General features: G+C 43.0%; 1 protein-coding gene across 1 annotated transcript in view; it reads left to right on the top strand.

Annotated features, from left to right (window-relative positions):
• The window catches only part of RIMKLA (ribosomal modification protein rimK like family member A), a 29,381-nt gene extending 2,390 nt beyond the window's left edge, over positions 1 to 26,991 (top strand). Inside the window, exons 2-5 of the mRNA XM_082388317.1 lie at positions 12,713 to 12,943; positions 16,155 to 16,241; positions 21,404 to 21,607; positions 24,571 to 26,991. Coding sequence (XP_082244443.1) covers positions 12,713 to 12,943; positions 16,155 to 16,241; positions 21,404 to 21,607; positions 24,571 to 25,061 — 1,013 coding nt within the window. The 3' untranslated portion in view covers positions 25,062 to 26,991. The remainder of the gene's footprint in view (positions 1 to 12,712; positions 12,944 to 16,154; positions 16,242 to 21,403; positions 21,608 to 24,570) is intronic.
• The last annotated feature ends 464 nt before the right edge of the window (positions 26,992 to 27,455 follow it).

Below are 27,455 nucleotides of genomic sequence, written 5' to 3'. Positions count from 1 at the left end.
ATATTTTTGAATGAATAAAGATATGCAGTCTACTTCCCAGTTTCTTCTAGAGTCAACTGTAGAAAACTGTTGGTAATTTGCTGAGCCAAAGTATTCCTCCGAAATAAACTCCAGAACTTACTAGCTTCGAAATACAGAAAGAGTTACAATGACATCGATGCTATTTCCCATTTGATAATTATTGTGAGAGCTGGGAAGGAGTTTGGGATCATCCATTCTGACCCCTTCATTTTACAAATGAAAAACCTGGTGCTCAAAAAAACGAAGTGACTTGCTCAGTGCCATCCAGCTAATTGGCAGCAAACTGACATTTAAAAACCTGGTCTCCTAATTCCCAGCCAGTGATAATGGAATAAGTATGCCTTAGGACATCAGATGTGGAACTGAACTGAATTATATTAAATTGAGGCTAGACAGTGACGTTGCAAAGTAATGTGATAGTTTAGGAAGTTAAGGTACCACCTTTACTCAGGCTCCTTTCCATTCTTTCTTGAGATTCGTGTGGGAGTAAATGAAGGGGTCAGTTTGGGACAGGTATGGGCAGTGACTCTACCAGTTTCTTAAATTCATTGCCAATCTTCCCTCCGTGGAGGCTAGTGGGAACTCAAATACAGAGATGAGAATTTCAGGTTATATCTGAAATAGGATTCAGACAAGAGGTTAAAAGTTTGGGATTTAAAGATTGCAGTTATTTTAAACTAGATAATACAAGTAAGCTGAAGAAGCTGTGCAAATGTAAGGTTTTATGGTTATTCTTTTTAACCCAGTGGTCTGCCCTACCCAGCATAGATTTGGGTGGGGGAAACTACTGGGAAGAGTGAATGACCTTCAGGTGACTGAAGCAATCCTGTAGAAAACACTTTCCCTTCACCTTCATGCTGGATGCAGCATTATGAGAATCCTATCCATTGCCATTTCCTTCTTAGAAACCACAAGTTCTTCATTCATTCAACACATATTTGTTAATTTTTCTCAATCCTGAGGATAAGGTGGTGGTGAATGTGGCACCAAAATGCACATGGTAATATTCAAAGCAAAATTCGTGGAGTGTTTATCGTGTGCCAGGCATAGGTCTAGGTTCTTTTTACACATTAATTTGATAAACATCAGTCAGGGTGTCTGGGCACATAGTGCTGGCTGGCAGTTGGGACCAACACTCAGTAATTCTGGGCTCAGCACTTTCTGTTTCCCCTCTTCCACTCCACCCTATGCTTCAGCCTGTACTGACCTCCCTGCCCCTTGCACTGAAATTGCCTCTGCCTGAGATGCCTGTCTGGTCCAGCACCCTCCCCCATGGGGAACTTTTATTCACCCTTCATATCCAGCTCAAGTCACTCTTCTCTATACAGTCTGTCTTGACTCCTTACCCAGCCCCCAGGAATCTCTCTCTTCTATCTGCTGCCGAATAACATTGTGCAGACCTTCTAAGATAGCATTCATCATGTTTTATTGTAATTTATCTATTTACAAAGTTTATCTTCTCTCACCCCCTAAATGACTGGGTATTCCTCAAATATATGCTCTGGAACAGGTACATAGTAGGCCTTCAGTTGATGTTTGTTGGATGACTGAGTGAAGTGCCTTAAAGGCTAATTCAGGTATGTGAGATGTACTGTAATTAGCTGCTGTGTCTGGGAGATCATGATTGGACGCATAACTGTTTTTGTGACGAGGACATTTACTTATTTGAGGGCAGAGTCACTGGTGCAAATCAAGTTTTTTGACCACCCAAAGGTCTTTACAATTAACTGTCTCAAGAAAAAAGTATAGTCCCAAACTCAGGGACAGATACCAAGACAGAAGAAATGAATCTGCCCTGGAAATGAGGATGTGTAACAGTTTGGCTTCTCGGAGCAGGATGATTCAGCATTCTTCCCTTACTTTCAGAGCTAAAACCTTGGTGGCCATATGGCAGTTTCTAGGTCAGGTTCTTTACGTTAAGGTGTTCTGGACTACTTTCACTTAGTTCTTTGTAGTGACCAGGTGAGTAATATTTAAAAGGTTTGGGTAGGGGGAAATCCTAAGTAAACTCGAATGAGGAAATGGTCTTACCGCAGCCTTCCAAAAGACAACAAGGGCCTCACAGAGAAAGGATGGACTCCCATTACTGTGCAAGAAGACACTAGCAGAAAAGGGTACCATGCTCACTTTTGTGCACAAAGGTTGATCTTTAACCTCAGTCCCTGCTAAAGGCCTGTGCCTGACACCCTGTAATCCAAAGAAACCACCATCCAGCACTAGTGGAAAGGTCAGTAGGTGGAAGCACCGACCACGTAATGTTTCCAAACTGATGTGAGTGCTGAATGGATACGCTTTACCCCATGGGTCCACATTTATAACTGTGGGCTGACCTCAAGGGCTGAGGATGGGTTGAAGTGTTGATGTTTCTAACAGCTGTTTTTAGGGACAGCTCATGAACTGTGTTGGAAAACGTTCTAGAACCAATAGATTGGGATCCTTAGTGGATCTCAAAGCCCTGCTTTATAGGTTTCTGAACCACCTGTTGTTGCTACCATACACCTCCACCAAATTTGTTAGGTTTGCCTGGTGGAAGGGACACAGCCATCATCAGAGAGGTCCACATCGTCTCCATCCATCCACACCTCCTTGTCATTCCCCTTATTAGCAGAGAGTCCATGGACATCCAGGTACGTCACTGCTAGCCTCACCTCACTCCACCCACTTCTCCAGTAGGTAGGTGGGTCACCTTACCCACTTCCTGGAGAGACTTCACCTTATTAGGGCTTTATATTATTTTAATACAAAACTACAACAAGATCTGAAATTCTCAATCTAGTTCTACTTGTTCCTTCACTATTAAAAAGTAACTCAAGACTCCTGCTATGAGGAAGTGATACATTTAAGTTACTTTGCATTGCGGAATGAACAGGAATAATGGTTCTTCATTCCTGTAACTCTGTTATTAATACTTAAATATCTTTTATGTGTCAGTTAATCTTCACAACAATCCTATTCATTCCTTTACTTCATTCCACAAATATCAATTGGGTGCCCACTGTGTGCCAGGCCAGGCACTGTGCTAGGTGCTGGAGATATAACAGAGAGTAAGAACAGACACAGTCTCCCTCATTATTATGATTTCATTCATTCATTTGCTCAACAATATCTGTTGACTGCCTACTATGTGAGGGGTGTTGATCTAGGCACCAGAAAAAAACAGGCAGAAATCCCTGCCTCTGAAGGAGATTACCTTCTAGATGGGGAGATAGAATACAAACAAGATAAAACACATTAGTATTTGGTGAAAAGAGCTAAGGAGGAAAAATGTCAGGAAGGGACAAAGAGGAAAAAGTAGCACATTTCTGGGGGCAGGAAAAGGGATTGTAATTTTAGATAGGGTGGCTGGAGTGGTCCTCACCCAGAACATGATGTTTAAGTAAAGACCTGAAGGAGATGAGGATGCAAGCTGTTTGGATATCTGGGAGTAGAGTGGTTCGGGCAAGAGGGAACAACAAGGAAACCAGTGTGGCCAAAGCAGAGAGTTAATGAGCATTAGGAGAGGTGGTCAGAGAGGTGAGGTGGGGGGAGCCAATATATAGGGCCTTATGGGTCATGGAAGGACATTGTATTTTACTCTGGAATGAGCTGGGAATCTACTGAAGAGTTTTGAGCAGAGGGGTGACATGACCTGCCCTATGTTCACAGGGTCATACTGGCCACAGTGTTGAGAATAGACTGATGACAGCAAGGGCAGAAGCAGAGAGACGGCTTAGGAGTTTCTTGCTGCAGTTCAGGTGACAGATGATGGATGATGGTTGTTGGACTAGAATGATTTCAGGGGAGGAGGTGAAAAGTGACTGGATTTTTGGATATTTTGAAGACAGAGTTGTCAGAATTTGCCTACTGGATCAGACATTGGATGTGTAGACATTGGACTGATCAAGGAGGACTCCAAAGTTTGTCCTGAGCAGCTGGAAGAATAAAGTTTGCCATTTACTCATATGCAAAGGGTGTGAGAGGAGTAGGTTTGGTCAGGTGGTGAGGATCAGGTCTCCATCTAAGGTACCCATTAAACATCCAAATGGAAAGGGCAAGTAGGCAGTTTATCATATCAACTTGGGATTCAGGGGAAAGCCCTGGCCTGAAAATATCAAAAGTAGGAGCATCTCCATACACCTATCACGGGAGTGACTGTCGACAGAAAAGAGGTCCAAGGACTGAGCTCTGGAGCACTCCACTGTTTAGTGGTTGGGGAGAGGGGGAGGAACCGGCAAAGAATCCTAAGTAAAAGAAATAAACCCTGGAGCGTGTGGCATCCTGGAAGCCGAGTGGAGAATGTGTTTAAAGAATGAAGACATGATGAGACTGTTTCAGCTATTGCTGGTAAATCAAGTTAAGATGAGGACTGAGAACTGACCATTGGATTTAGAATGTGGACTTAGCATTAGTTACTCTGATAAGAGCAGTTTCAATGAAGTAATGGAAAACAGGGAATATACACACTGTCTTAAGAGTTTTGTTATAAAGAGAAGGTGAAAAATGGGTTGATAACTTGCTACGGACTGAATTGTATTCTCCCAAATTCATATGTTGAAGCCCTAACCCCCAATGTGATGGTATTTGGAGGTGGGCCCTTTGGAAGGTCATTAGGTTTAGATGAGGTCATGAGGGTGGTACCCTCATGAATGGTATTAGTGCCTTTATAAGAAGAGATGAGAGAACTTGACACCTCTCTCCCTCTCTCTCTCTCTCTCCTCCCCACCCCCCCTCTCCCTCCCTCTCCTTGCCATGTGAGGATACAGCAAGAAGGCCATTGTCTGCAAGCCAGGAGCAGAACCCAATAATGCTGGCACCCTGATATCAGACTTCTAGTCTCCATAACTGTGAGAAATAAATGTCTGTTGTTTAAGCCACCAAGCCTATGGTATTTTGTAATAGCAGCCTGAGCTAAGATATTGCTCAAAGATGGATTTGAGAGGATTTTCTTAAAGAAGGGAGAAATAACAGAATATTGTATGCTGGTGTGAACGATCCAATCGAGAGAGAGAAATTGGTGATGTAGGAGAGAGAGGTGACTTGCTGGAGCAGTGCCTTACGTGACTAAGAGGGATTGGGATCTAGTGCCTATTTCAAGAGTTGACCTAAGCCAGGAACAAGGACACTTCAGCCATAATAATAGAGAAGATCACCTATTGGCACAGGTGCAGGTGGGTAGATGTGATAGTGGGAAGTTATAGAGAAGTTCTTTTCTGATTGCTTCAGTTTTTCTCCCTGAAATAGGAAGAGTGAGAATGAGGAGGAGGAAGGAAGAAGTGAAGATCTGAAGCAAGAAAAGAAAGTGTGAAATAGTTGTCCGGTGTTGAGGGAGAGTGAATGGACTAGGGAAACAATGCTTAGCAGGCAGCAATAAGGATGCCCTTGAGATCAGTCAGCAGGTTTGTGTATTTTTTCTTCAGACATGCTCCATTGCACAGGAGGGCACATGAAGTAGGCAGAGTTGGATCAGTCTAACTGGGGTTGTGGTTTAGCCAAGCAAGAAACGGGTGCAAGGATTTGTGGATATATGTTGTGGTGCTTGACTATGGAAATCAAATAGGGTATGAAGGGGGCGAGGGACAGTGAAAAGATGGGGGATCCATGCATGGTGGTTCCGGATGGTTTCAAAGTGTGGCTGGAGTTGGGGTACTATAGAGTGAGCTGGAAAGATAGGAGATGGTGTTTGGAGATGGGAGTTATGATCACTGCATAAAGTCTAGAATGTAACTGGTACTGGTGGGTGGGGTGGGATGGTGGACAAGATCCTTGGAGGAAAGGAGGTCAGGAAACAGAGGGCCTGGGAATTGGAAGAATTCTTCATGGGGATATTGAAATCACCAATATCTGTGACAGCACAGGAGAGTCAGTGAGTCTGGAGCTAAATAAAGCTTCAAGGACAGGGGAGTGACTGGGGTCTTTAGATGACCTGCACAAGTGGGGAGATGTGTGGTGTTGTCGGATGAGAGTCAAGTTGGGTGTTTTAGGAGGAGAGAAGGATGCTGGTCAAGCTGCAATGAGAAGCTAGGAGCACGTCTCTCCTACCTCTAGGGCCAGTAACCCCAGGCGAGACGGGGAGAAAACCCACCATAGCTTGGGAGGGCTGGTGGGGAAGCAGTGTCGCTGGGGAGAGCCAGGGTTCAGTTAGACTCAGAAAAAGAAGGGGAAGGGAACAGTTGCTGAAAAGTTCAAGGATAGGAGATTTGCTGCCCACTGAGTCCCATTGATTGAGTCCCCGAGGGCACCGGGGAGATGGGCAGGAGTGGAAGGTGGGAGTAGAAAAGGCAATGTCAGGGCCTTCTCTGGTGGTCCAGCAGCTAAGAATCTGCCTTCCAATGCAGGAGACATAGGTTCAATCCTTGGTCTGGGCACTAAGATCCCACGTGCCTTGGGGCAACTAAGCCCGCGCACCGCAATGAAGTGAAGATCCAGCGCAGGCAAAATGTTAAAAAAAAAAAGAAAGAAAGAAAAGGCAAGGTCAGAGCCAGGTGGGGTTCAGAGTCCAGGGAAGTGACATGGCCTTGGAGACTGGAATCTTGAGAGCCTGATAGGAAAGGAGAAAAGGGCTTGATGAGATTTGTCTTTGTGGCTGCAAGGAAACGTTGTGTTGGTGAGGTGTGGGAGAGAGGAAGGTTTTCAAGTTCTTCCATTTTACAGAAGAGGAAACTGAGACCCAGGGACATTTTTTGTGTCTTGCCAAGCTCTTAAATGATGGCACAGAATTAAATCAAGTCTCTGACCTGGAGGCCAGGACTTTATCTACTTTGCCATAATTGCCTTTCATCTCATGTGTCCTCAACTTCTTGAAAGGCCTTTGCAAATACGTTTGCCCTGGGCTGTCGCAGAACTCAGTGCTTATGAGTTGCCATGCCTTTACCATTGACTTGTTTCTGAAGGGTAGACATTATGCATTTATTAGTTTTACACATTTCTTCTGAGCCCAGAAGCTCTACGAGTCAACATCTCCTTTCTGAAACTTTCCTTGATTCTCAGAAATAATCACCTAACTGTTCCCTCCTCCTTCGCTGTCACTGTACCCTGATATATATGCCTGCTAGAGCAGTTCTCACATTGTGTTAGAACCTCCCCACCCCCTGCCCAAACCAGTCTGATAACTCTTCTTAATACCCAGGTGCTCTGCATAGAGCATCAATGACATTAACTACAGTTGTCTGTTTTCTTTCTTCTTAAATTCCAGGGATATTGTTTGTTACACTCACACCTCAACCCCTATGCCCAGCCTTTTAGACGGTGCCTGTCAGAGGCCCTCCCACGTCCCTTTTGCTCTTACCATTTGATGGCACTGTGTCCGTCCTCCCCTCTTGCCCCACACTGCCGCTGCCACCGGTCTAACCATCAGCACCTGAATCTCTGCCTGAGGGCTTTCTCTGGTCACAGGAGCTCACTTTGCCCACACATGCATGGCAAGCCAGAAGGACCAGGGAATACCACACCCCTGGATCAGCTCTCAACCAAAGACAGGGTTGGTATATAAATATTATAAATTGCTAGCTTCCTCGCCCCTTGGGTGGGGTAACCAAAGAGTGTGCACTAAACCATTTCTTTATTGTCGCCCGGCAAGATTAAGCCCTGGGTGCCAAGGTGATCACTCACTTCATAACACATCTTTTATTTGCAGCATTGCCTTCTCTACTTTCCCCTCCAGTGTTTCCTGAAATTACCACCGTGATAATAGACCTCTTGCACTTCAGTCCTTATCTCCAGGAGTCCTTCTGGGGAAACCCAAACTAACACTGGGCTTGGCCCAAAGTAGGTGCTCAATAAATCTTCACTGAATGAATGCAGGAAACAATAAATGTGTGTTGAGTGACTGAATGAATTAAAATTATGTTGATATCTTTCTCTGTAAGGAGACGATAAGCTCCTGGTATGCAGAGATCACCTGGCTCATCTTTGTATTCCTGCTTCAGAGTATGTCTGATTCATCTCAACAGTTCAATGAAGGTTGAATTGAATTAAATGACCTCAAATTAGCAGTTGGTGGAAAGAGAAGGTGGCCACATAATGACTGTGGGTCTTAATGAGGTAGAGGTGAGATTTCTTTGGGCATTGTAACAAAGACCTTTAAACAGAAAGGAGGAGTGGCATAGCATCTACTCGGTAAGAATAAAAGTAACTTCCTTATGAGAAAATGCTGTGGGGTAGGGTAGAAAGAGACCAGAGAAAAACTGGAGAGTGATTGAGATGAGCCAGATCATGTTTGGGATGACACATCTCCCTCCTAACACAACACGGCAATGTGCAGCACTTAATGGATTATTATCCACTTATTTTATTTATAGTGTTCATTCCTTTTTAACAACTCTCAGAGCTTCACTACCAGCCATGGTTACATGATCCTGCTCAAATGTAATGGTCCTAAAAGCTGCCGTAAGTGAGGTCCTTGCTTGCTCTCCTGCTACAGTGTCCTGCTATTTTCTTATTTCTGCCACTTGCTTTGTACATGAAGGGTTGTTTTTTTTTTTTTTCCTAGCGTACAAGAAGCCAGTTTAGTTTTGAAGCTTGCTTTTTAGTTGTGAAGCCAGAGATGCATATGTGTGTACATGAATGAGTGTTGTGTGCCCACTGGTCTGGAGGGTGGTGACTCACTCACTGTGCATCAGTTCAGTGTAAATGCAAAGATTTTGACAGTCAGATCTAGTGCAGGGATGCATATACAAGATGTTTTCTTTTTTAAATTGAAGCATAGTTGATTTACAATGTTGTGCTAATTTCTGCTGTACAGCAAAGTGACTCAGTTATACATATATATACATTCTTTTTTTATATTCTTTTCCATTATGGTTTATCCCAGGATACTGAATACGGTTCCCTGTGCTATACAGTAGGACCTTGTTGTTTATTTACTCTAAATGTAATAATTTGTATCTGCTAACCCCAAATTCCCAGTCCATCCCTCTCCCTCCCTCCCTCCCGCTTGGCAACCACAAGTCTGTTCTCTATTTTTTTTTTTTTTTAACAAGGTGTCTTTAATTTAAATGCAATAATACATATGAATGTTCTTAGCAAAGTTCCTCAAACACAATAGATGATCAGTAAAAATGTTAGGCAAATTCAGATCTGGATGACTGGACCTTTTATTTTCCATGGTTCTTCCCTGTATTGGTATGAATGATTGAGAATGGGTTTTAATTCTTAGAGGAGCTCTACTTTCCAATAATGATTTGTTTATTTCTAAAGCTATTTCTCTGTATTATTAAGCACATTTCTTTGCTGTTGTACACATAAATGCAAAAGTCTAGTTTTGTAGAATTAATTTAATCCAATATATAGGTTAGAGAAAAAACAGGCTCAGTTCTTTGGAAAAGTTACTAATTTTTCTATCTTGTTTTTAATACATTAAAATGTTTCCAAATATAAATAATAGAGTCAAAAACATAATTACCCATAAAAGTATATTATTCTTTTTAGAAGTAATATGGAGAAAATATTGTGGTTTCAAAAAGTTGATTTAGACTAGGTTGGCTATTGGTCATTATACTAACTAGTTTGGGGACTGATCTTTTTCACGATCTTATTGACCTGTTTGGGGACATAGTGATCATTTTAGTTTTTAAAAAAAGTGGTTTGAGGCTAAATAGTAAATCTCAATTCCAGTCTAGCAATCTGGGAGATCCCCAAATATCCCAGAAGTAACTCAGCTCCTTTCCCCCCACCTTGCTTCCCAGGTCAAGGTGATGCCTGAGGGCACTAGGGCACTTAATCACATGAAATCCCTTGTTATTGAGGGCACGAGCCCCTCATTGTTCAGGGCATTCCTTCCATTGCTGGCAGCCAAGCAGAGCCCTGGCCCCCTTGAGGTCCTGCATCAGCACTTCATTCCCTTGGTTTAAGGCCCATAGATTGCAGTGGGAACATTAAGGATCCCAGGAAAGGTGACACATTAAGCTCCATCCTTTCCCAAGAGGATATATTAATGGGGAGAGGGAGAGAGATTACTAAGTGGTTAAAGGCTTCAGAATTCACTGACAGGTTTGCCAAGTGCCAGCCTTAAACCCAAGCTGTGCTTGGCCGTGGCTCTGTGGAATTGCTGTTCCTGCTAAAGGATGCCACGGTGAGCAGCAGACTCTTGTCTCCTACTTCTAGAAATGGTGATTTAGACAAGGTGCAAACAGCAAAGAAAATGGGCATGAACATGGGGCAAGTGACGTTGCCCCATAGCAAGGATGCTGGAGCTGGGTCAATGGGTAGAGAAGTAACTGGTTGTGCATATGTTTTCCCTAAACACATCACGTCCCTCTCTGCACAGAGCTGGACGGCCAGCACAGTCAGAGACCAGACCTGTCTGACTGCTTGGGAGAGGCTTTTCAGCTCCACGTTAACCCATTCCATTCTTCATTTATTAAAGGCTTCAGTTGGAATGAGCCAGGCCCAAAGATTTACCTTTGGAGAAGAGAGATGAAATCCTGGTAAGACTTCCTAGGTGTACGTGAATCTGCTTATCGAGGCTGAGCTGTCTCTCTCCACTTGTGGTTGGTATTAACCAGAAATGACTGAATTCTTTTCTTCCCATTTAGAAGTTTAACTGTTTGTCTGTGGTCTCACGTTGAGATTTAAAACCCAGACGTTTCTGCTGCTTCTCATCTCTCTAGGTCACTTTTCTGTTGCAAAGCCATTTTTTCTCATCAGGTGGTACAAATCTCCATAAAGTGTCCTACCTTGCTCAGTAGAGTGTCTGTGCAATAATAATGCCAGTGCCTTGCATATCTATAGCGTTTTGTAGTTCTCAAAGCATTTTTGCATATATTATCTCATTATGTAATGTTGTTCTGGGCTGTTGCTTTTCCCCTGAGTGTTCTGTATTTTACTTGCCATTTTCACCAACTTGAATACTTTTCTTTCTTCTCCTACCAGTTTTGAGGATATTATTCAGGGTTTGCTCTTTTCCCCCTTTCATATTATTTTCCCCAGGGGCTCTAAGTGGCAAAGGAAAAAGCATGTATAAATGATACTGTTTTCTGATGGCAAAGTAAAGATAACCTGAACGTTCTCTACAAATCATCCCTGAGAATTATGTTCCATTTCCTTGGGTTCACACTATCAGCAGAAGTACTAAAAACAATTTAACTTAATGATTGTACTTACTCTCTTTTTTTAAAATTGGTGAAACATCTAGAATGAGTGGAAACTGTGCAAGTTAGATCCATGTAGTAGTTTTGCGGTTTTGGTTTTTCTGTTTGCTTGCTTTTGTTTTGTTTTGCTTAGAGTTTTTATATTGATATTATTCATCCCACAATAGAGGAATGGTAACTTCCTTATTACCTTTTGTTTTCTTGGAGTTATATGGTTGTACACTTTTATCACTTATGAAAGCGAAGGTGCTTTAGGTTAAAGCCTAAAAGATGGTTCTCAAACTGTGTTTAAAAGGTTTTCTGTAGAGCATTTTAGAGACTCCTTTAAGGTTCACTAAGGCAGACCAAGTAGTTCCCTGAACTCACCTCTCATTGCCCTATCCAGTCTATATCCTGTCTCCATCATTCCATCCCCAGATGCTGGGTGCACCGGAGATGCCTACGTAACTACTTAGAGTAATGTAAACCATAAGATATCAGGGTTGAAAGAGATCAAGCAGGTTGCTGTGAGCTTATCTAACTTTTGCATTCCTTCTGTGCCATCCTCGGATGACCAATGAGCCTCAGCCCATTCCATCCTAAGGCAGAGGAAAAGTATCCATTTTGCTGAGCCCAAATCTATCTCCATGTAGCTTCTGTATAATTAAACAAACATTGAGTGCCTATCATGCAGCAGATACTGTTCTAGGGGCTGGAGATACAGAAGTGAACAGTCAGACAAAATAATGCTCTTTTGGATAGCTCCTCAGCTGTACCTCCTGAGGTCATAGAAGACAAGTCAAATAATTCTTCTGCATGGAGCCGCACAGATAATTGAAGACTGCACTCCTGTTCCTCTGAGTCTTCAGTACAAGCTAATACTACCAGTTCATCCGATGTCATACAGGTTTAAGTCCTTTGGCTATATAGACCAATTGTTTTGTGATACGTTCTAGTTTTTCTTAATATTGAATTGATTTTTAGTATATTGATTTTTTTTTTTTGAGTTTTTTGTTATCAAGGTAATACACAGTTGAAGATATTTTGGAAAATACTGATAAGTATAAATAGAAAATCATCTATAATCCCATTACCCACTGTTAAAATGTTGCTATATGTCCTTCTAGCGTTTTCTAACTTGTACTGATAATTTGGTATTCTGTTTTTTTTACTTAACATTGACATTTTTACATTCATTATATTCGTAATATTCCAGATGACTTTTAAAGATGAAGTCATAAGAGTAGTAAAGATACCGTAAGTGACCTTTACTGCATTCCTTGTCATTAAGTCTCCAGCCTCCTAAGCCACTACATTTTGAGTAATACTAGTCCTACATGGAAGGAGGGTGCTGGACTGCATTATCTCCTATGGATTCTTCTAACTTGGATTATTCTTGATATGCTGCTCTTTCCCCCCACCCCGCCCCACCCCGTTCATTCTTTTGTGTTTCCTCAATGTCATGCTCTGCCCATTTGTTTGGCGTATAGGGTGGATGGTAGCTTCTCATTACAACAGGATATCCAAGTGCCATTTTCAAGGCTATCTTCCTGCTAGGTTCAGTCTTGAGGAATCTGTTGGAACCACTGCTTCTGGTGGGACTAGATGATGGCCCGCCCAGAGCTCACTTCTTCCTTTGATTGCAGGCCTGCAGCTGAACCAGAAGGCGCTCACCACTTTCCCAGACGTGGTGCTTGTCCGGGTGCCCACACCCTCAGTGCAGTCGGACAGTGACATCACTGTCCTGAGACACCTGGAGAAGTTGGGCTGCCGCTTAGTCAACCGCCCACAGAGCATTCTAAACTGCATCAACAAATTCTGGACATTCCAGGAGCTGGCTGGACATGGGGTCCCCATGCCGGACACCTTCTCCTATGGTGAGTGTCCTTAAAATAGGATTGAGACTTGTCTTTCCAAATAGCCTGCATCCCTATGTTCTCTCTCCCCAGAAGGCCTCTGGTATCTCTTGTTGGTTTTCAAGGCAAATCTGTTCGTCTTAGATGATTCAACATCTTGAGTCTTTATCATAGTCATTGCCTCTGTCTGAAATGTGTTTGCTTCTTTCTCTCTGGAATTCATTCATTAAATATGTAGCTGGTACACACTATGTGCCAACTACCACAATAGGCTCTAGGCTCTAGCAATAAGTAAGAGAGTCCTACCCTCAGGGCATTCCCAGTTCATCAGAGGCAATTTCAGTGCAGTGCCAAGATAAGAGTTAGCGCAAGGTGGTATGGGAATACACAGGAGAGCTCCTAATTTAGTTTAGTAGGTGATGAGGAAAGAAGGCTTCCCAAAAGAGAGAACATCTAAACTAGCTGAAGTTATCCAGCTAAAGCAAGGGGGGCAGGGGAGCAGTCTAAGAAGAAAGCAGAATATAGAAAGACCTAGAGGCAAGAGAGAGCATGACCGATCGGTGGTACTTTGAGTAGTTTGTGGAATGTCAGGGAGATAGAGTTGAGATATAAGGCTAGAAAGATAAGAAGTCACCATATACAGTACATGAAAGAAATCAGGGGTAATCCTGAGACTAACAGGAAGTTATTGGAGGGCTTTAAGCAAGGAAATGGCCTGATCAGAGTTCAGAATGTCACTTTGGCTACACTGTGGAGAAGGAATTGGACCAGGGGCAAAGTAGAGACAGGATATGTACTGGTAGGCTTTATAAACAATGCAAATGAGCAATGATAGTCTAAACTAAGGTGGTCATAGTAAGAATGAAGATAAGTGAACAGATTCAGGACTTAGGAAGGAGACAGAAATATTAGGACATGATGATTGAGTGGCTATGAGGAGCATGGAGAGGAATCAAGAGTGACTCTGGTTTCTGGTTTGGGCAACCAGATGTGAAAGCGAACACTCTCTGAGACTAGAACCATGGAAGAGGAGAAACAGATTGGTGGATAGGGCAAGGCATTGTCGGAAGAGGTTATTATAGTTTGGGACACATTCTGTTTGAGGTGTCTATAGTATATAAAAGTAAAACTATTCAGTAGGCAGCAGATAAATGGACCTGGAGCTCCTGAGAGAGGTGTAGACTAAGGAAGTGGATTTGGAAACTTCAATTATGTTAAGTGAAGTCACAGGAATGGATGAGATTACTCAGGGAGAAGATGTAGAATGAAAAGAGGCCTGAGCTGTACACCTAAAATGGTAAATTTTATGTTATGTATATTTTACCACAATAAAATGACAACATTTAATTAAAGAGGGTTCGAGAGGGAATCCTTTAGGGAATAGGAAAAGGAAGAAGGACCTATGCAAGAGGCCAAGTAAGAGCACCTGGAGAGGTGAGAACAGAAAGAAGAGAGATGACAGAAGCCAATGGAAAGAGCATCCCAAGAAGGATGGTGTAATTAAAAGGGGTGTTTAATTCTGAGATGACGCGTAACATACTCATGGAGATGTGTGTTGGATTTAGCAACAAGGAGTTCAATGAATACAGCTTCAGTTCAGCCATAGGGAGAAAAGCCAACTTGTCAAGGATGAGGAATGAATGGGAATGGGAAGTGAGGAAATTGAAACCCTTTGAGTAGCTTGATTGTAGGGATACAAGGTTGTAGTTAAGGGATGATGCAGGGTGAAGGAATGGGTTTTATTTGTTTAAGATGGGAGATTACTGAGCATGTTTAAGATGCTGCTGGAATTCTGAACTGAGAGGTTGAAGATACAGCAGAGAGGGGACACTTAATGGTGCAAGATCCCTGAGGAGGTGAGAGGGAAAGGGGTCCGAGGCACAGGTGCAGGGATGGCCTCAGATAAGCAGGACCCCTCTTGCACTGTATTATAAGGGAAGGACAAAAGGATGGCTAGAGAGGAGTTACATTTATCAGCAGGTGTCAGGAAGCTGGGAGTTCTCTTCTTATAAAATGTCCTCATTGTAAAGATGCCCCTGATTATCTACAGTGCCTCTTCATGCTGCTTTATTTTTTTTTAATCATTAGCACTTTTGTGATAGGTCTTATTAGTATCCCAGAGTATTTTGCTTTGCAAAAAATTGATGAACTACAGTATCACCTGTGGTAGGCAGAATAATGGTCCCCCAAAGATGCAAAGGTATAGGAAATCAAGGAAGCTTATAAAAAAATTTAGAAAGATTTTAATACAGATTAATATTCGTATTTTTTAAATGAAGGCTTAAAGGAGTGTAGTGGAGCCAATTCGGGCTTTCAAGTCATGCCTTATCTTTGGGTGAGAAAAATCCCAGGCTTGGTTTCTTTGGGTATTGGTTTTCTACTGCAGTACAACAATCTACTGAAAACTTAGCAGTTTAAACAACACCCGTTTATCATCTCACAGTTTCTGGAGGTCTGAAGTCCAGCCACAGCATAGCTGGGCTTTTTGCTTAGCTCTCGCCAGGCTGAAATCAAGGGGCAGCTGGGCTGGGACCACATCTGAGGTCTGGGGTCTTCCAGGTTTACTGTTGGCATTCAGTTCCTTGTAGTTGTAGGACTGAGGTTCCCACTTACTTGCTGGCTGTTAACTGAGGGCCATTCTCAGCTCTTAGAGGCTGCCTATTGGCCCTGTCACATGGACTTCTCTCCAACATGGCAGTTTGCTTCCCCAAGGCCAGCAGGAGAGTTTCTCTGATGCTTCACCTTCTTTTACAGGGCTCACCTGATTAGGTCAGGTCCACCAAGAATCATCTCCCTTTTGATTAACTCAAAGTCAACTGATTATTAGCCTAGTCGCAGGAATGCTATCCCAGCATAGTCACTTGTCCCCCCTACACTCAGGAGAGGGGGTTATACAGAGCATGTACACCAGCGGGTAGGAATCTTGGGGGCCTTCTTAGAATTCTGCCTACCACAGCCAAGGTAAGGGAAAAATCCCTGCCCTGCCTGCGGGGTTGTCATGACGATTGCGTGAACTAGAGCGTGTGAAGCCTCTGCCACGTGGAAGCACGTGATAATGCTGCTTTCCTTATCTCTCTGTTCCCACCTTTTGTATGGCACATGCACAGTGCATGTCTGTCCGATGGAATGGGTTCACATTGCCTGAATCAGAGAGATGTGAGGCCTCCAAAGAATTCCCACAGGGCCCTGGACCATCAGCCTCACCTTCACTGACTTCTGCTTTTCTTGACAGGTGGGCATGAAGACTTTTCAAAAATGATCGATGAAGCCGAGCCGCTGGGCTACCCGGTCGTGGTGAAGAGCACGCGCGGACACCGGGGTCAGTGCCGCACTTCCCGGGCTTCCGTTCGGGCCTCCTCTCTGCTCGGAGGAGACCCTCACGCCGCGCGGCAGAAGCACTGCTCAGAGAGACGGAGCTCCCCCTTGCGGAGCTTGTGGTGTAGTCCTTACTTCTGTCCCCTCCTCGCTGTCCCCACTGTCCTTGCTTTGTCCAGACCCTTCCCAGCCCTTCCCTGGACTCTGGCAGCAGACTCCTGACTTGATTCTGACTGGTTTCCCTAACTTCACTGCCAGTACCTCCTCTATTCGTTGGGGGGTGCAATTTCTCTGAAACAAAGATCTCTTCTTGTCACTCACTCCCTTGCTGAAAAACCCTCCCAAGAACTGGTGTTGCCTATTAGATACAGTTTATATTCCTCACCGTGGCACTGAAGGCCCTGGACGAACAGCATCCATCTTCCCTTGCAGCCTTCTCTAGCCACATGAACCCTCCGTAATCCATTCCAGATTAGACCATGTATTCTGCTCTCTTTAAACCTCTGCTCTCTTCCCTTTGCTGGGAACGCCATCTTCCTTTGCCCTCTAGTGAACTTCTGCTCGGGCTTTAAGGCCAGCTCCTCGTCGTTTCTTCTCTGTCCACATCCCTGGTCTCCTTCACTCTCTTCCAGACAAAATTAATTGCCCTTCCCTTTGTGTTTCCGAAGCACTTCATCCATGCCACTAGCATAGTACTACGCCTTATGACAGTTATAGATTTATGTGCCTTTTCCCCTTTTTGACTGTGAGCTGCTCAGGGGGTGAGAACCAGGTCCTGCCCATCTCTGTCTCCAAGACCTACTACAGTGCTCAAGACATAGTAGTTGAAGAGGACATATGCAGCAGAAAGCCGTCCCCCTCCCTTGTGGTATGTGAGCGAGTACCTCCTGATGATACCCAGATGGCATCCTTAACTGCTCAGGGCATCTGGAATGAGAGGAGGTACCCTAATGGACATGGAATGAGCAGTTCCCATGAACTTGACACACTCACTGCTCTCCATCTCCAATGTGTAGAGAGTAGAGAAGTAGCACTTCAGGGCGATGGCTTCTGTGGCAGGTCAACGCCTGTTCGAGCCAAACAGAGGGAGGGGCCCACTCTGCCCTGAGGCAGGGAAGGCTTCGGTGGAAGAAAAGGAGACTTAAGTTGGAATGTGGAGTTTGAACTGGCTGAGCAACATACAGAAACAGGTGTGGGCAAAGCAACCTGGGGAAGGAAAGGGATCCTGCTAAGAAGTGAGAGAAATGAGTTTGGGTGGCGAGGTGGGGCTCTGAATACGATTCACATGTACTACAGTGCGAAAATGCAATGTCTCAACTAGTTCTTTATTGTGGTAAAATATACATAAAATAAAATCCAACTAATATTTATTGAGTGCCCACAAAGTGCCAAGGGGATACAGAAAGGAACAGAACAAAAATTCCTGCCCTCCAGGAGCTCACATTGTAGAAGGGAAAGACAGACAATAAACAAATTAAATAGAAGATATAGTATTTTTGGATGTTTTTAAAATTGAGATATAATTCACAAAACAAAAAATGTACCATTTTAAATTATATAATTCAGAGGATCTTAGTATCTTCACTCTTCTGTACAACCATTACACTATCTAATTCCATAACATTTCCATTACCCCAAAAAGAAACCCTGTACTTGTTAAAGGTCAGTCCCAATGGCCCCTCCCCTAGTCCCTGGCAACCACTAATCTGTTTTCTGTTTCTATGGCTTTGCCTCTTCTGGACATTTCATATCAATGGAACCATACAATATGTGGCCTTTTGTGTGGGTTTCTCTGACTTAACATAATGTTTGCAAGGATCATCATGTTGTAGCATGGATCCGGTTTTTATCCCTTTTTATGACTCAATAATATTCTATTGTATGGATATGCCACATTTTGTTTATCTGTTCATCTGTTGATGGACATTTGGGTTGCTTTACTTTGTGGCTATTATGAATAATGCTGCTATGAACATTCATGTACAAGTTTTTGTGTGAACATATGTTTTCATTTCTCTTGGGTATATACCTAAGAGTAGAATTGCAGGGTCATATGGTAACTCTGTGTTTAACTTTAGGGAAACTGCCAAACTGTTTTCCACAACAGTTATGCCATTTTACATTCCCACCAGCAATGTATGAAGTTCCAATTTCTTCACATACTAAACAAAACTTTTATATTGGGTATATTAATTTGCCTCGACAAATTATGCAAATGGTCACCACACCTCCACGATAAAAACAAGCCACAAGCCAAAATGCATGTTTTCCAAGCATTAGTAATGTATGGGCCCACTTTATATATTTATTTTTAAAGTCTTTTTTAAACTTGAGGTATAATTGACATGCAAACATTATATTAGCTTCAGGTGTACAACATAGCGATTCGGTATTTGTCTATATTGTGAAATGATCACAATAAGTCTAGTTAACATCTGTCACCATACATAGTTACAGAATTTTTTTCTCTTATGAAAACTTCTAAGATTTACTTTCTTAGCAACTTTTAAATGTGTAATTTGTTTTTATTATAGCCATCCTACTGGGTGTAATGTGGTATCTTATCATGGTTTTGATTTGTATTTCCCTAATGACTAATGTTGAACATCTTTTTATATTATTGGCCATTTGTATATCTTCTTTGAAGGAATGACTATTCAAATCCTTTGCCCATTTTTCAGTTGGCTTATTGGTCTTTTATTGACTTTTTTAGAGCTCTTTATATATTGTGGCTACTACTGTCTTATCAGATACGTAATTTGAGCATGATTTTTTCCCACTGTGTAGGTCGTCTTTTCAGTTTTTTGATAGTATCCTTTGATACACAAAAGGTTTTGATTTTAATGAAGTTTAATTTATCTTTTTTCCTTTGGTTACTTGTATTTTTGATGTCATTTTGTGCTTGCCTAATCCAAGGTCACACAGATTTACACCTATCTCTCCTCCTAAGAGTTTTACAGTTTTAGCCCTTACATTTGGGTCTTTGAGCCATTTTGAATTCGTTTTTGTATATGGTGTGATGAAGGTCCAACTTCATTCTTTTGCCTGTGGATATCCAGTTTTCCCAGTATTATTTGTTGAAGAGACTGTTGGTTCCCCATTGAATGCTCTTGGAACTCTTGCCAAAAATCAAAAATTGACCATCTGTATGAGAGTTTATTCTGGGCTCTCAATTCTATTCCATTGATCTATATGTCTATCCTTATGCCAGGCCACACTATCTTGTTACTGTAACTTGGTAGAAAGTTTTGAAATTGGGAAATACAAGTCCTCCAACTTTGTCCTTCTTTTTCAAGATTGCGTTGGCTATTTGGGGTCCCTTGCATTTACATATGAATTTTAGGATCATCATATCGATTTCTGCAGAACAGGAAGTTGGAATTTTGGTGGGGATTGCACTGAGTTTATAGATCAATTTGAGGAGTATTGCCATCTTAACAATATTAAGTCTTCCAATTTCTGAACATGGAATGTCTTTCCATTTATTTCAATCTTTAATTTCTTTCAAATATTTTGTAGTTTTCAGTGTATAAGTCTTGAACTTCTTTGGTTAAATGTATTCCTAAGTTTTTTTATTCCTTTTGATACTATCGTAAATGGAATTGTGATCTTAATTTTATTTTCAGATTGGTCATTGCTAGTGTAGCACACACATCTTAGGGAAAATGGATAGGGAGTAAACAAAGTCACAGCAGTTGTTAGGCTCTAGTATATGGAAATAAATCTAAAGAAGGCAGTGGACTCATGCAGGCTATGCCTTTGAGAAAGTTACTAATCTTGTGGACCTTTATTTTCCTCTTCTGTAAAACAAAAATAACTATCCTTGTCCTAATGGCTTCATAGAGCTAGTATGAAGTGTAAAAGAAATAATTTAAAAAAAAAATAAAGTGTTTGGCACACAGTAGATGATTAATCTTAGTGCTCTTCCCCCTGCCCAGTTTTTTTCCTCCTTGCTTTAAAACTGTAGCTCCTTTATTAACTGCAGACTAAGCCCCATATTAGAACCTCTGTGCCAGGAACCAAGGAACAAAGTCCATATTTTTAGCCCCCATCTCTGCTGAAAATCCTACCTAATGTCCAGAGAATCCCCAGTGCCTATCATTGGATCCCAGCCATCTGCTGCCAGATGCCAGATCTCCTGGTGCCAGATGTCCAATGATTGAGACATGTTTTGGAGGTTACTTTTGGGTCTTATATGCCACTAGGGGCTGATACCCATCCCTCTTTTATTAAGACTTCAGAAATGTGCCACTCTTTTTAAGGTGATGACACATCTCTTAGGAAAACCATCTCTTTTTTCCATGTTTGCTAGCAAGAAGGATCAGGGTATGGTATGCTTATGTCAGGTTTACAGAGCAAACCTGTCAGGGCCCCCTGCTCATATCTGTTAGCTAATATGCAAATGGAAAAAAGCAGATGTCAAATAATTGCGAAAGCATAAGTGATTCAAGCAGAAAATACAGAATTTGGAGTCCAGAAGGAATGCTTTTCCCAGAGATCAATAGAAGTATGGATCATTCCTTTCAGAATTAAATGGGTATAGCCAAATAATAAGTTTCTTATGTTTGAAAGGAGGAAGCACGTCTGGCAGTGGCTCCCCCTTTGAACTCCGATAGTATTTTGCACAGACCTCTCCTGATGCTATATCAGGCTGTGTCATTATCTTCTGTGGGTCTCTCTCCATCTTGACTGGGAATTCATCTAAAGTATGTTCAATTAGTTATGTTCTGTAAGCATTGATTGACACTTGCTTTGTGCATCAAGCCTAGTGTGAGGTGTGGGGATTTAGAAAAAAAAGTGAGTGGGACATGGGCTCTGCCAAATCAGCATCCTGGGGTGATAGGAGGTGCTGACTGTTTCTGGAAGCGAATTGACTAGATCCCTAGGAATTTATTTTGGCCTCTTCTGGGTGTTTCTGGAATACATTTTGATTTCATTTTGAAAAAAAGAGTTGTGAAAGGAGAGGCACCTGAGTAAAACCCAGAAATAAATGAGGTTCGACGGCCATTTGATAAGACGCAAGAGTCGAGTCAGAGAAATCGAAGGGGCCGCAGTGAGGCGAGTTGGGAAAGAATGGATGACTCTGGACCTGGAGGTGGGATGGCAAGGACGGCGCTCAGAGGCTTCTCTAACTACTTCTCTTGCTCTTTGTCTTTCTTCTTAAAGGAAAAGCTGTTTTTCTCGCAAGAGATAAACACCACCTCTCAGACATCTGCCATGTGATCCGCCACGATGTGCCCTACCTGTTCCAGAAGTACGTGAAGGAGTCCCACGGAAAGGATATCCGGGTGGTGGTAGTAGGTGGCCAGGTGATAGGCTCTATGCTTCGCTGCTCCACAGACGGACGGATGCAGAGCAACTGCTCTCTCGGTGAGGCACGAAAGCTCAGTCGGACTGTTGGTCAGGGGCGGCCACCAGGGTTTTTCATTAGGATGTTTGCACCCAGCCAGTGAATGTGTCTTGATCCCTCCTATCTGGTCAGACCGTCTGCAAGGCACCAGGATCACAGAGACGAATTAGAAACAAGCCCTTTCCCTTAGCAGCAAGCAGTCCAGGAGGGGGACAGGTGGGTGTGAGTGCCATGAGGAGGTCAGGCCAGGGATGTCAGGACACTGAGATTTGAACCCTGTCCTGTAGGTGTTAGGACTTGGCAGTCAGCTTTAAACAAGGGAGTGACATGAGGATTGGTGTTTGAGAAAAACTGACATCTGGGAAGAGGATGGATTGAAGGCATGAGAGGGAGGCAGGGAGTTGAGTTTGGAAGCTGTGGCAGTAGCTCAGGCAAGAAGTAAGGAGAGTCTAAACTAAGGCAATGGGGAACTCCCTGGCAATCCAGTGGTTAAGACTCTGTGCTTTCACTGCTGAGGGCTCAGGTTCGATTCCTGGTCCAGGAACTCCAGCAAGCCATGTGGTGCGGCCAAAAATAATAATTAAAAAAAAAAAAAAAGAAACTGAAAAGTAAGGCTATGGCTGGAGACATAGCATATTCTGCTTTTCCATTGTAATTGAAGATTGTGTTTCTTTTTTTCTTTTGAAAATTGTGTTTTTCTTATATGTTTGATGTTACTAGAAAGCTGCAGTTTATGTCTGGGTCAAATGCATAACCTCATCCCATTAACCTATTGATAAAGCTTGTTTTCAGTTTTGGTGCATGGAGATGGTCCCGGGGGCATGAGAATGTTCATCTTCATCACAGAAATCTGTTGTCAGCCTCATGAGTGGAATTTGTATGTTGGTAATGTGAAAAAGTACCCAGTTGTTATTTCCTAAATCGCCAGATGAGTATACCAGGTCTGGTGACTAATGAAGAGGCTGAAACACCAATCCGGTCCTTCTTCCTGAGTGTGATTGAGCAACCTCCCCAAGTGGACTCCAGGGTAGAGGCTGACAGTGTAGCGATTAATGAGAGCCCTTGCCCTCAGGCAGCTTATGGTCCAGTAAAGGAGAAGACGGATAAGCAGATCATTGTAAGGTACTGTGACTAAACTGCTGTGATAGAAGCAAATGCTAGGCTCAGGTTGACACAGTGCTAAGTACCTAATATATTATCTCATTTAATTTTCATGACAATCCCATGTCTTGCCACTGTATTGAACCTTATGTATTATCAGTTTGTCTTTTTCAATCAGCTCACAAAAATCCATTCTTTGGGGACTTCCCTGGTGGTCCAGTGGTTAGGACTTTGCACTTCCACTGCTGGGGCCCTAGGTTCAATCCCTGGTCAGGGAACTAAGATCCCACAAGCCATACGGCCAAAAGAAAAAACAAACAAAAAATCCATTCTTTAACTAGAAACTACACTGTTTTGTAATTTATCCATATTGCTTTTTTTGATGAGCTCTTTTAAAGCTGTTCAATAGCCTTTTCCTCACACCATGTAATAGATGGTGGAGGGGCGGGGTTAAGGTCAAGCCATTAGTTCCTGAGAATACAAGTGTTAAGTCTTTGCAAAGAGACTAAAGGAAGACAGTTAAATCTGAGGTCTTAGCTTTTTAACAAGTAAGGGCAATCAGACTCTCTCTGACCTCGGTATGAGATTTTTGTCTCACAGGCCTCTCTCTTCTTAGAAAATAATAATTTTGTTTCTTCTAATTTCTAAAAGGAATTCATTCTCAATGTAGAAAATACAGCAAAGTCAAATGAAAAACGATATTTATCATTAATCCCACTATCTAGAGACAACCAATGTTAACATTTTGGTGTCATTTCTGATGATGTTTTTTTGCATAATTATGGTCATACTGTACAGCCTTTAATCCTTTTAAGTATTTTCCCATGTGATCACAAACTCTATCATTTTTAGTAATGGTTGTAAACTATGCTGCTTTCCTCTACTGTGAGCTATTTAGATTATAATTTTTCATTTACTCATCGACAAGTATCGAGTGCCTACTATGTACAGTATTTTGACTTTCCAGTATTTTAAATGACTGCCATCAGCATCTTTGTGCATAAAGCTTTTTTCCCCAATATATAAGATTATTTCCTTCATGGTGGGATGACTGGGTCAGAGGATATAAACATTTTTTAAACTCTAGGAAAGAAACAATCATATTACTTTCTCAAAGGGTGTCCTGATTTCCATCCAGACCTTTTGTTGGTAATAAAAATGCCCATCTTGCTGCCCTTCCCCGACATCCCTCACCTCTCTTCCTTGAAGGGTCATTTGGCTCATTAGTCCAGTCAGTGCCTGGTGTTGTTGCCAAAATTCGGCCTCTGTACACTGGGGCCAGATTAAATCTCAGAGACAGAGTTTTGGTGAAGTATTATAGAAAGGAATAGCTTTATTGCTTTGCCAGGCAAAGGGGGCCACAGTGGGCTAATGCCCACAGGACTGTGTGTCCTGCCCTGGAGGGGGTAGTGAGGAGACTTACAGCGTTCAAGGAGCAGGGCGTGATCAGCTCGTGGACGTTCTTCTGATTGGCTGGTGGTGAGGTAATGGGCGGTCAGCATCATCAACCTTCTGGTTCCAACCGGTCTGGGGTCTCCGTGCTTGTGGGCAGCATACCTTTAACTTCTTCCACCTGCTGGGGGTTTCAGTATCTGCAAAACAGCTCACAGGACGTGGCTCAGAATATTATCTGCAGTCCTTGAGGAAGAACTAAAGGTCCTTGACTTTGTATAATGGCTAAAGTATTATTATCTTATCTTGCTTGACTGTTTTCCTTTCTTTCTGCATTTTCTCACTTCTCTGATTAAATTTATTCTTTGACTAAAGTTTTTCTACGACAAAGTGCAGGCAGAGGATGTGGGTAGGGGTTTCTTCTGGGAAGGCCTTATATGGTCCTGCTCGGTTACAGTGTCACCATTACATCACTGCACTTTCCCCACAGGTGGCGTGGGCGTCATGTGCCCACTGACAGAACAAGGCAAGCAGCTGGCTATCCAGGTGTCCAACATCCTGGGCATGGACTTCTGTGGCATCGATCTCCTCATCATGGACGATGGCTCCTTTACGGTGTGCGAAGCAAACGCCAACGTGGGTTTCCTAGCCTTTGACCAGGCCTGCAACTTAGATGTGGGCGGGATCATTGCGGACTACACCATGTCCTTGCTGCCCAACAGGCAGACCAGGAAGATGGCTGCCCTCCCAGGACTGTCTAGTCCCAGGGAGAAGAAAGAGCCAGACAGCTGTGCTTCAGCTCAGGGAGTCACAGAGAGCGTCTACGCCATCAACAGCGGGTCTACCTCTAGCGAGAGCGAGCCTGAACTGGGAGAGATCCGGAGGTCCTCAGCAAGCCCAGCGGGGGCCCCAGCCCCCATGCTGCCCGACCCTGGCTACAACATTAACACCAGGATTGCTTCAGAATTAAAACTTAAGTGAATTCCTGCTTTTTGGCAGCATTGAAACCAAATCCTACTGCTTCCCTAGTAGTTTTGAGCGAATAAAATCTGGACTAGTGTGATTTCATTTGCACAGAAACTAGAAATCCCATCTGGGCACTCAGCATTCTTTCTAACGATGATTTAAGCAAATGGCCTAGCTTTGCGGTTTTTATAAACACTAATATAGAAACCCTCACCGAGAACAACATCCCGACTGATGGATTTGAGACCGATGTCTGCTGCAAGCAATTGGATGTTACGGCTGACTCTGTGCTGTGCTTCTGGCTTTTAGCAGTGGAGCCCATTAACTCAGAACGGCTCCTGGAAATACTGTACAAAAGAGCAACCACCGGACAGAGGCACGTGCAGAAGAGGTGGAATGTGACTGCAGTTGTGTGCTCTTCATTAAGTGTGTGTGTGTGTGTGTGTGTGTGTGTGCGAGAGAGAGAGATACTCGGAGTACACACAGTCCCAGCGCTATTAGAGAATCAGTCTCTGCTCCCCATCAATCACCATCTTGACCATATTTCTCTGACACTCAGGATATGGTGTTTTAAAGGGAGCTTCCTCCTTTGCATCTTCAGTGAAGCACTTTGTAGAAAGTGAGATTGAGCGTCCTTTGACTTCACTCGTTGGCAAACATCCTGCTCTGTAACTGGGGCTTTCTACAGATTGCTTTGCCACTCCAAATATATAGATCCTGCTTCAACTAACGCCAGCCCCAGCAGCCTCTTGCACCTTTGCTGCCTTTGACCTCAGCTGGAAATGCACTTCAGTGACCTAGTGGCCACACACTTTCTTCCTTAAGCATGCACTAGAACACCATGGACTTCTTTTCAATAGACTGTTCACTTGACATTAGAAGCGAGTGGGTTTTTAATCCTAGAAAGCTACTGGAAGATAATCATTTCCCCCCCTCTTCTACTGAAACTTTAGGTACTTAGCTGTAGGAGATTTTCTTGTATGAGTCGGTGTTGTGAGCCTGTTGGGTAGCTAGAGCCATTGGAAACACTCCAATCCCCTTGACGTAACTAGTCTTACCCAGGTTCCAGAGACCTGTCCTTACCCACTTTTCCACACTGGGGAGACTCAGGTATCAGGAATAACTCATTGCACATTTGGTGGGGGGGGATGGGGGGTGGGGGTGTGGATAATGTAGACATGACACCAAGTGCTTTTCATTTTAACTCTTCCAGCAGTAGATGATGACACTGCCCTTGGGAGAAGTCACGGACATGGAGTGTTTCATTTCTGCTTCTGTGAAGTATGACAAAAATGAGCAAGGCTACCTTTTTAACCAAATACACTAGAACATATGCACTCAAGAGTCACCATGATTGTACTTATTCCCCTGGGAGACCTTACTCTTGAGCTGTGATGTTGCATGTGCCAAGAGCACTAGACTTCCTCTTTGGAGTTACCTTTGAAGCCATGCAAGAAAAGAGGCCTCATAACCTTATAGTCAGACCTTGTTTTTTTACACCACCCTTCCCCAGAGTTCATCCCGAGCTCCATCACCCATTTTATTGATCAGACTTATCTTCTAATGCTCTTTGGCTGTTAAAAAATATCATTCCTCAAAAGAATAAATCTACCCTTAAAGGACAAAGACTTATCAATGTTAAGGATGCTTACAAGTGGACAGTTTCCAAGGAAGTTTCTAGAAATGTTATGAGTAAGGTCAGCTTCCCTGGACTAAACATACATCTTCCCAACGTGACCAGTTTGAAGGAACAACACCCATTTGGGTGTACGAATTCCTGTACTTATTCTGCTGTAAATGTAAAACGTGTATAAAGTCAAACTATTACATTTTTCCACAACACATTTAAATAGAAATTGGCTTTGAAAATACCGTGGCTAAAATCAGATCTCACCAAGTAACTGAAACTGAAAAATGTTTGGCACTATGCAATGGAGATGTCACACTACACAGTAGTAGTTTAAATACAGTCAACATAGGGTGCATGCCACTGAACTGTAATTCCAGTCATGTGTCTGTACAGTTGAAAAACGATAATCCTTCACCTTTATATAGGTTAAGACATGTACCTTATCTTTACCACTCAGGGTGGGTTTAGAAGGATGGTTCTAGGTCTGTTCTCGTTGGATTTGGCCAGATGCTTTCTACGTAAGCCTCTGAACCAAGTGATGACTTTCTGGAAGCTGCATTCACTCCTTCCCACAGTTTAGTGCAAGCCCAGTCTCACCACTTTACCTAAATAGATGCTCGTGAGCCCCATCCTGAGCACAGCAGCTAGAGGGTGCTTCCAGATTTGTCAAAGGGGGCCCATTTTCCAGCTGCCAGTGACATCTGTCGTCATTGGCATCATTGCTTGGAACCCAGCCCTGTCTAGAGAGCTGGGGCACAGCTGGATGATAGCCTCCCTCC

Source organism: Balaenoptera borealis (genome assembly GCF_965194805.1).
Source record: "Balaenoptera borealis genome assembly, chromosome: 1".
NCBI lineage: Eukaryota > Metazoa > Chordata > Mammalia > Artiodactyla > Balaenopteridae > Balaenoptera > Balaenoptera borealis.
This window is presented reverse-complemented; position numbering and strand designations above follow the sequence as displayed.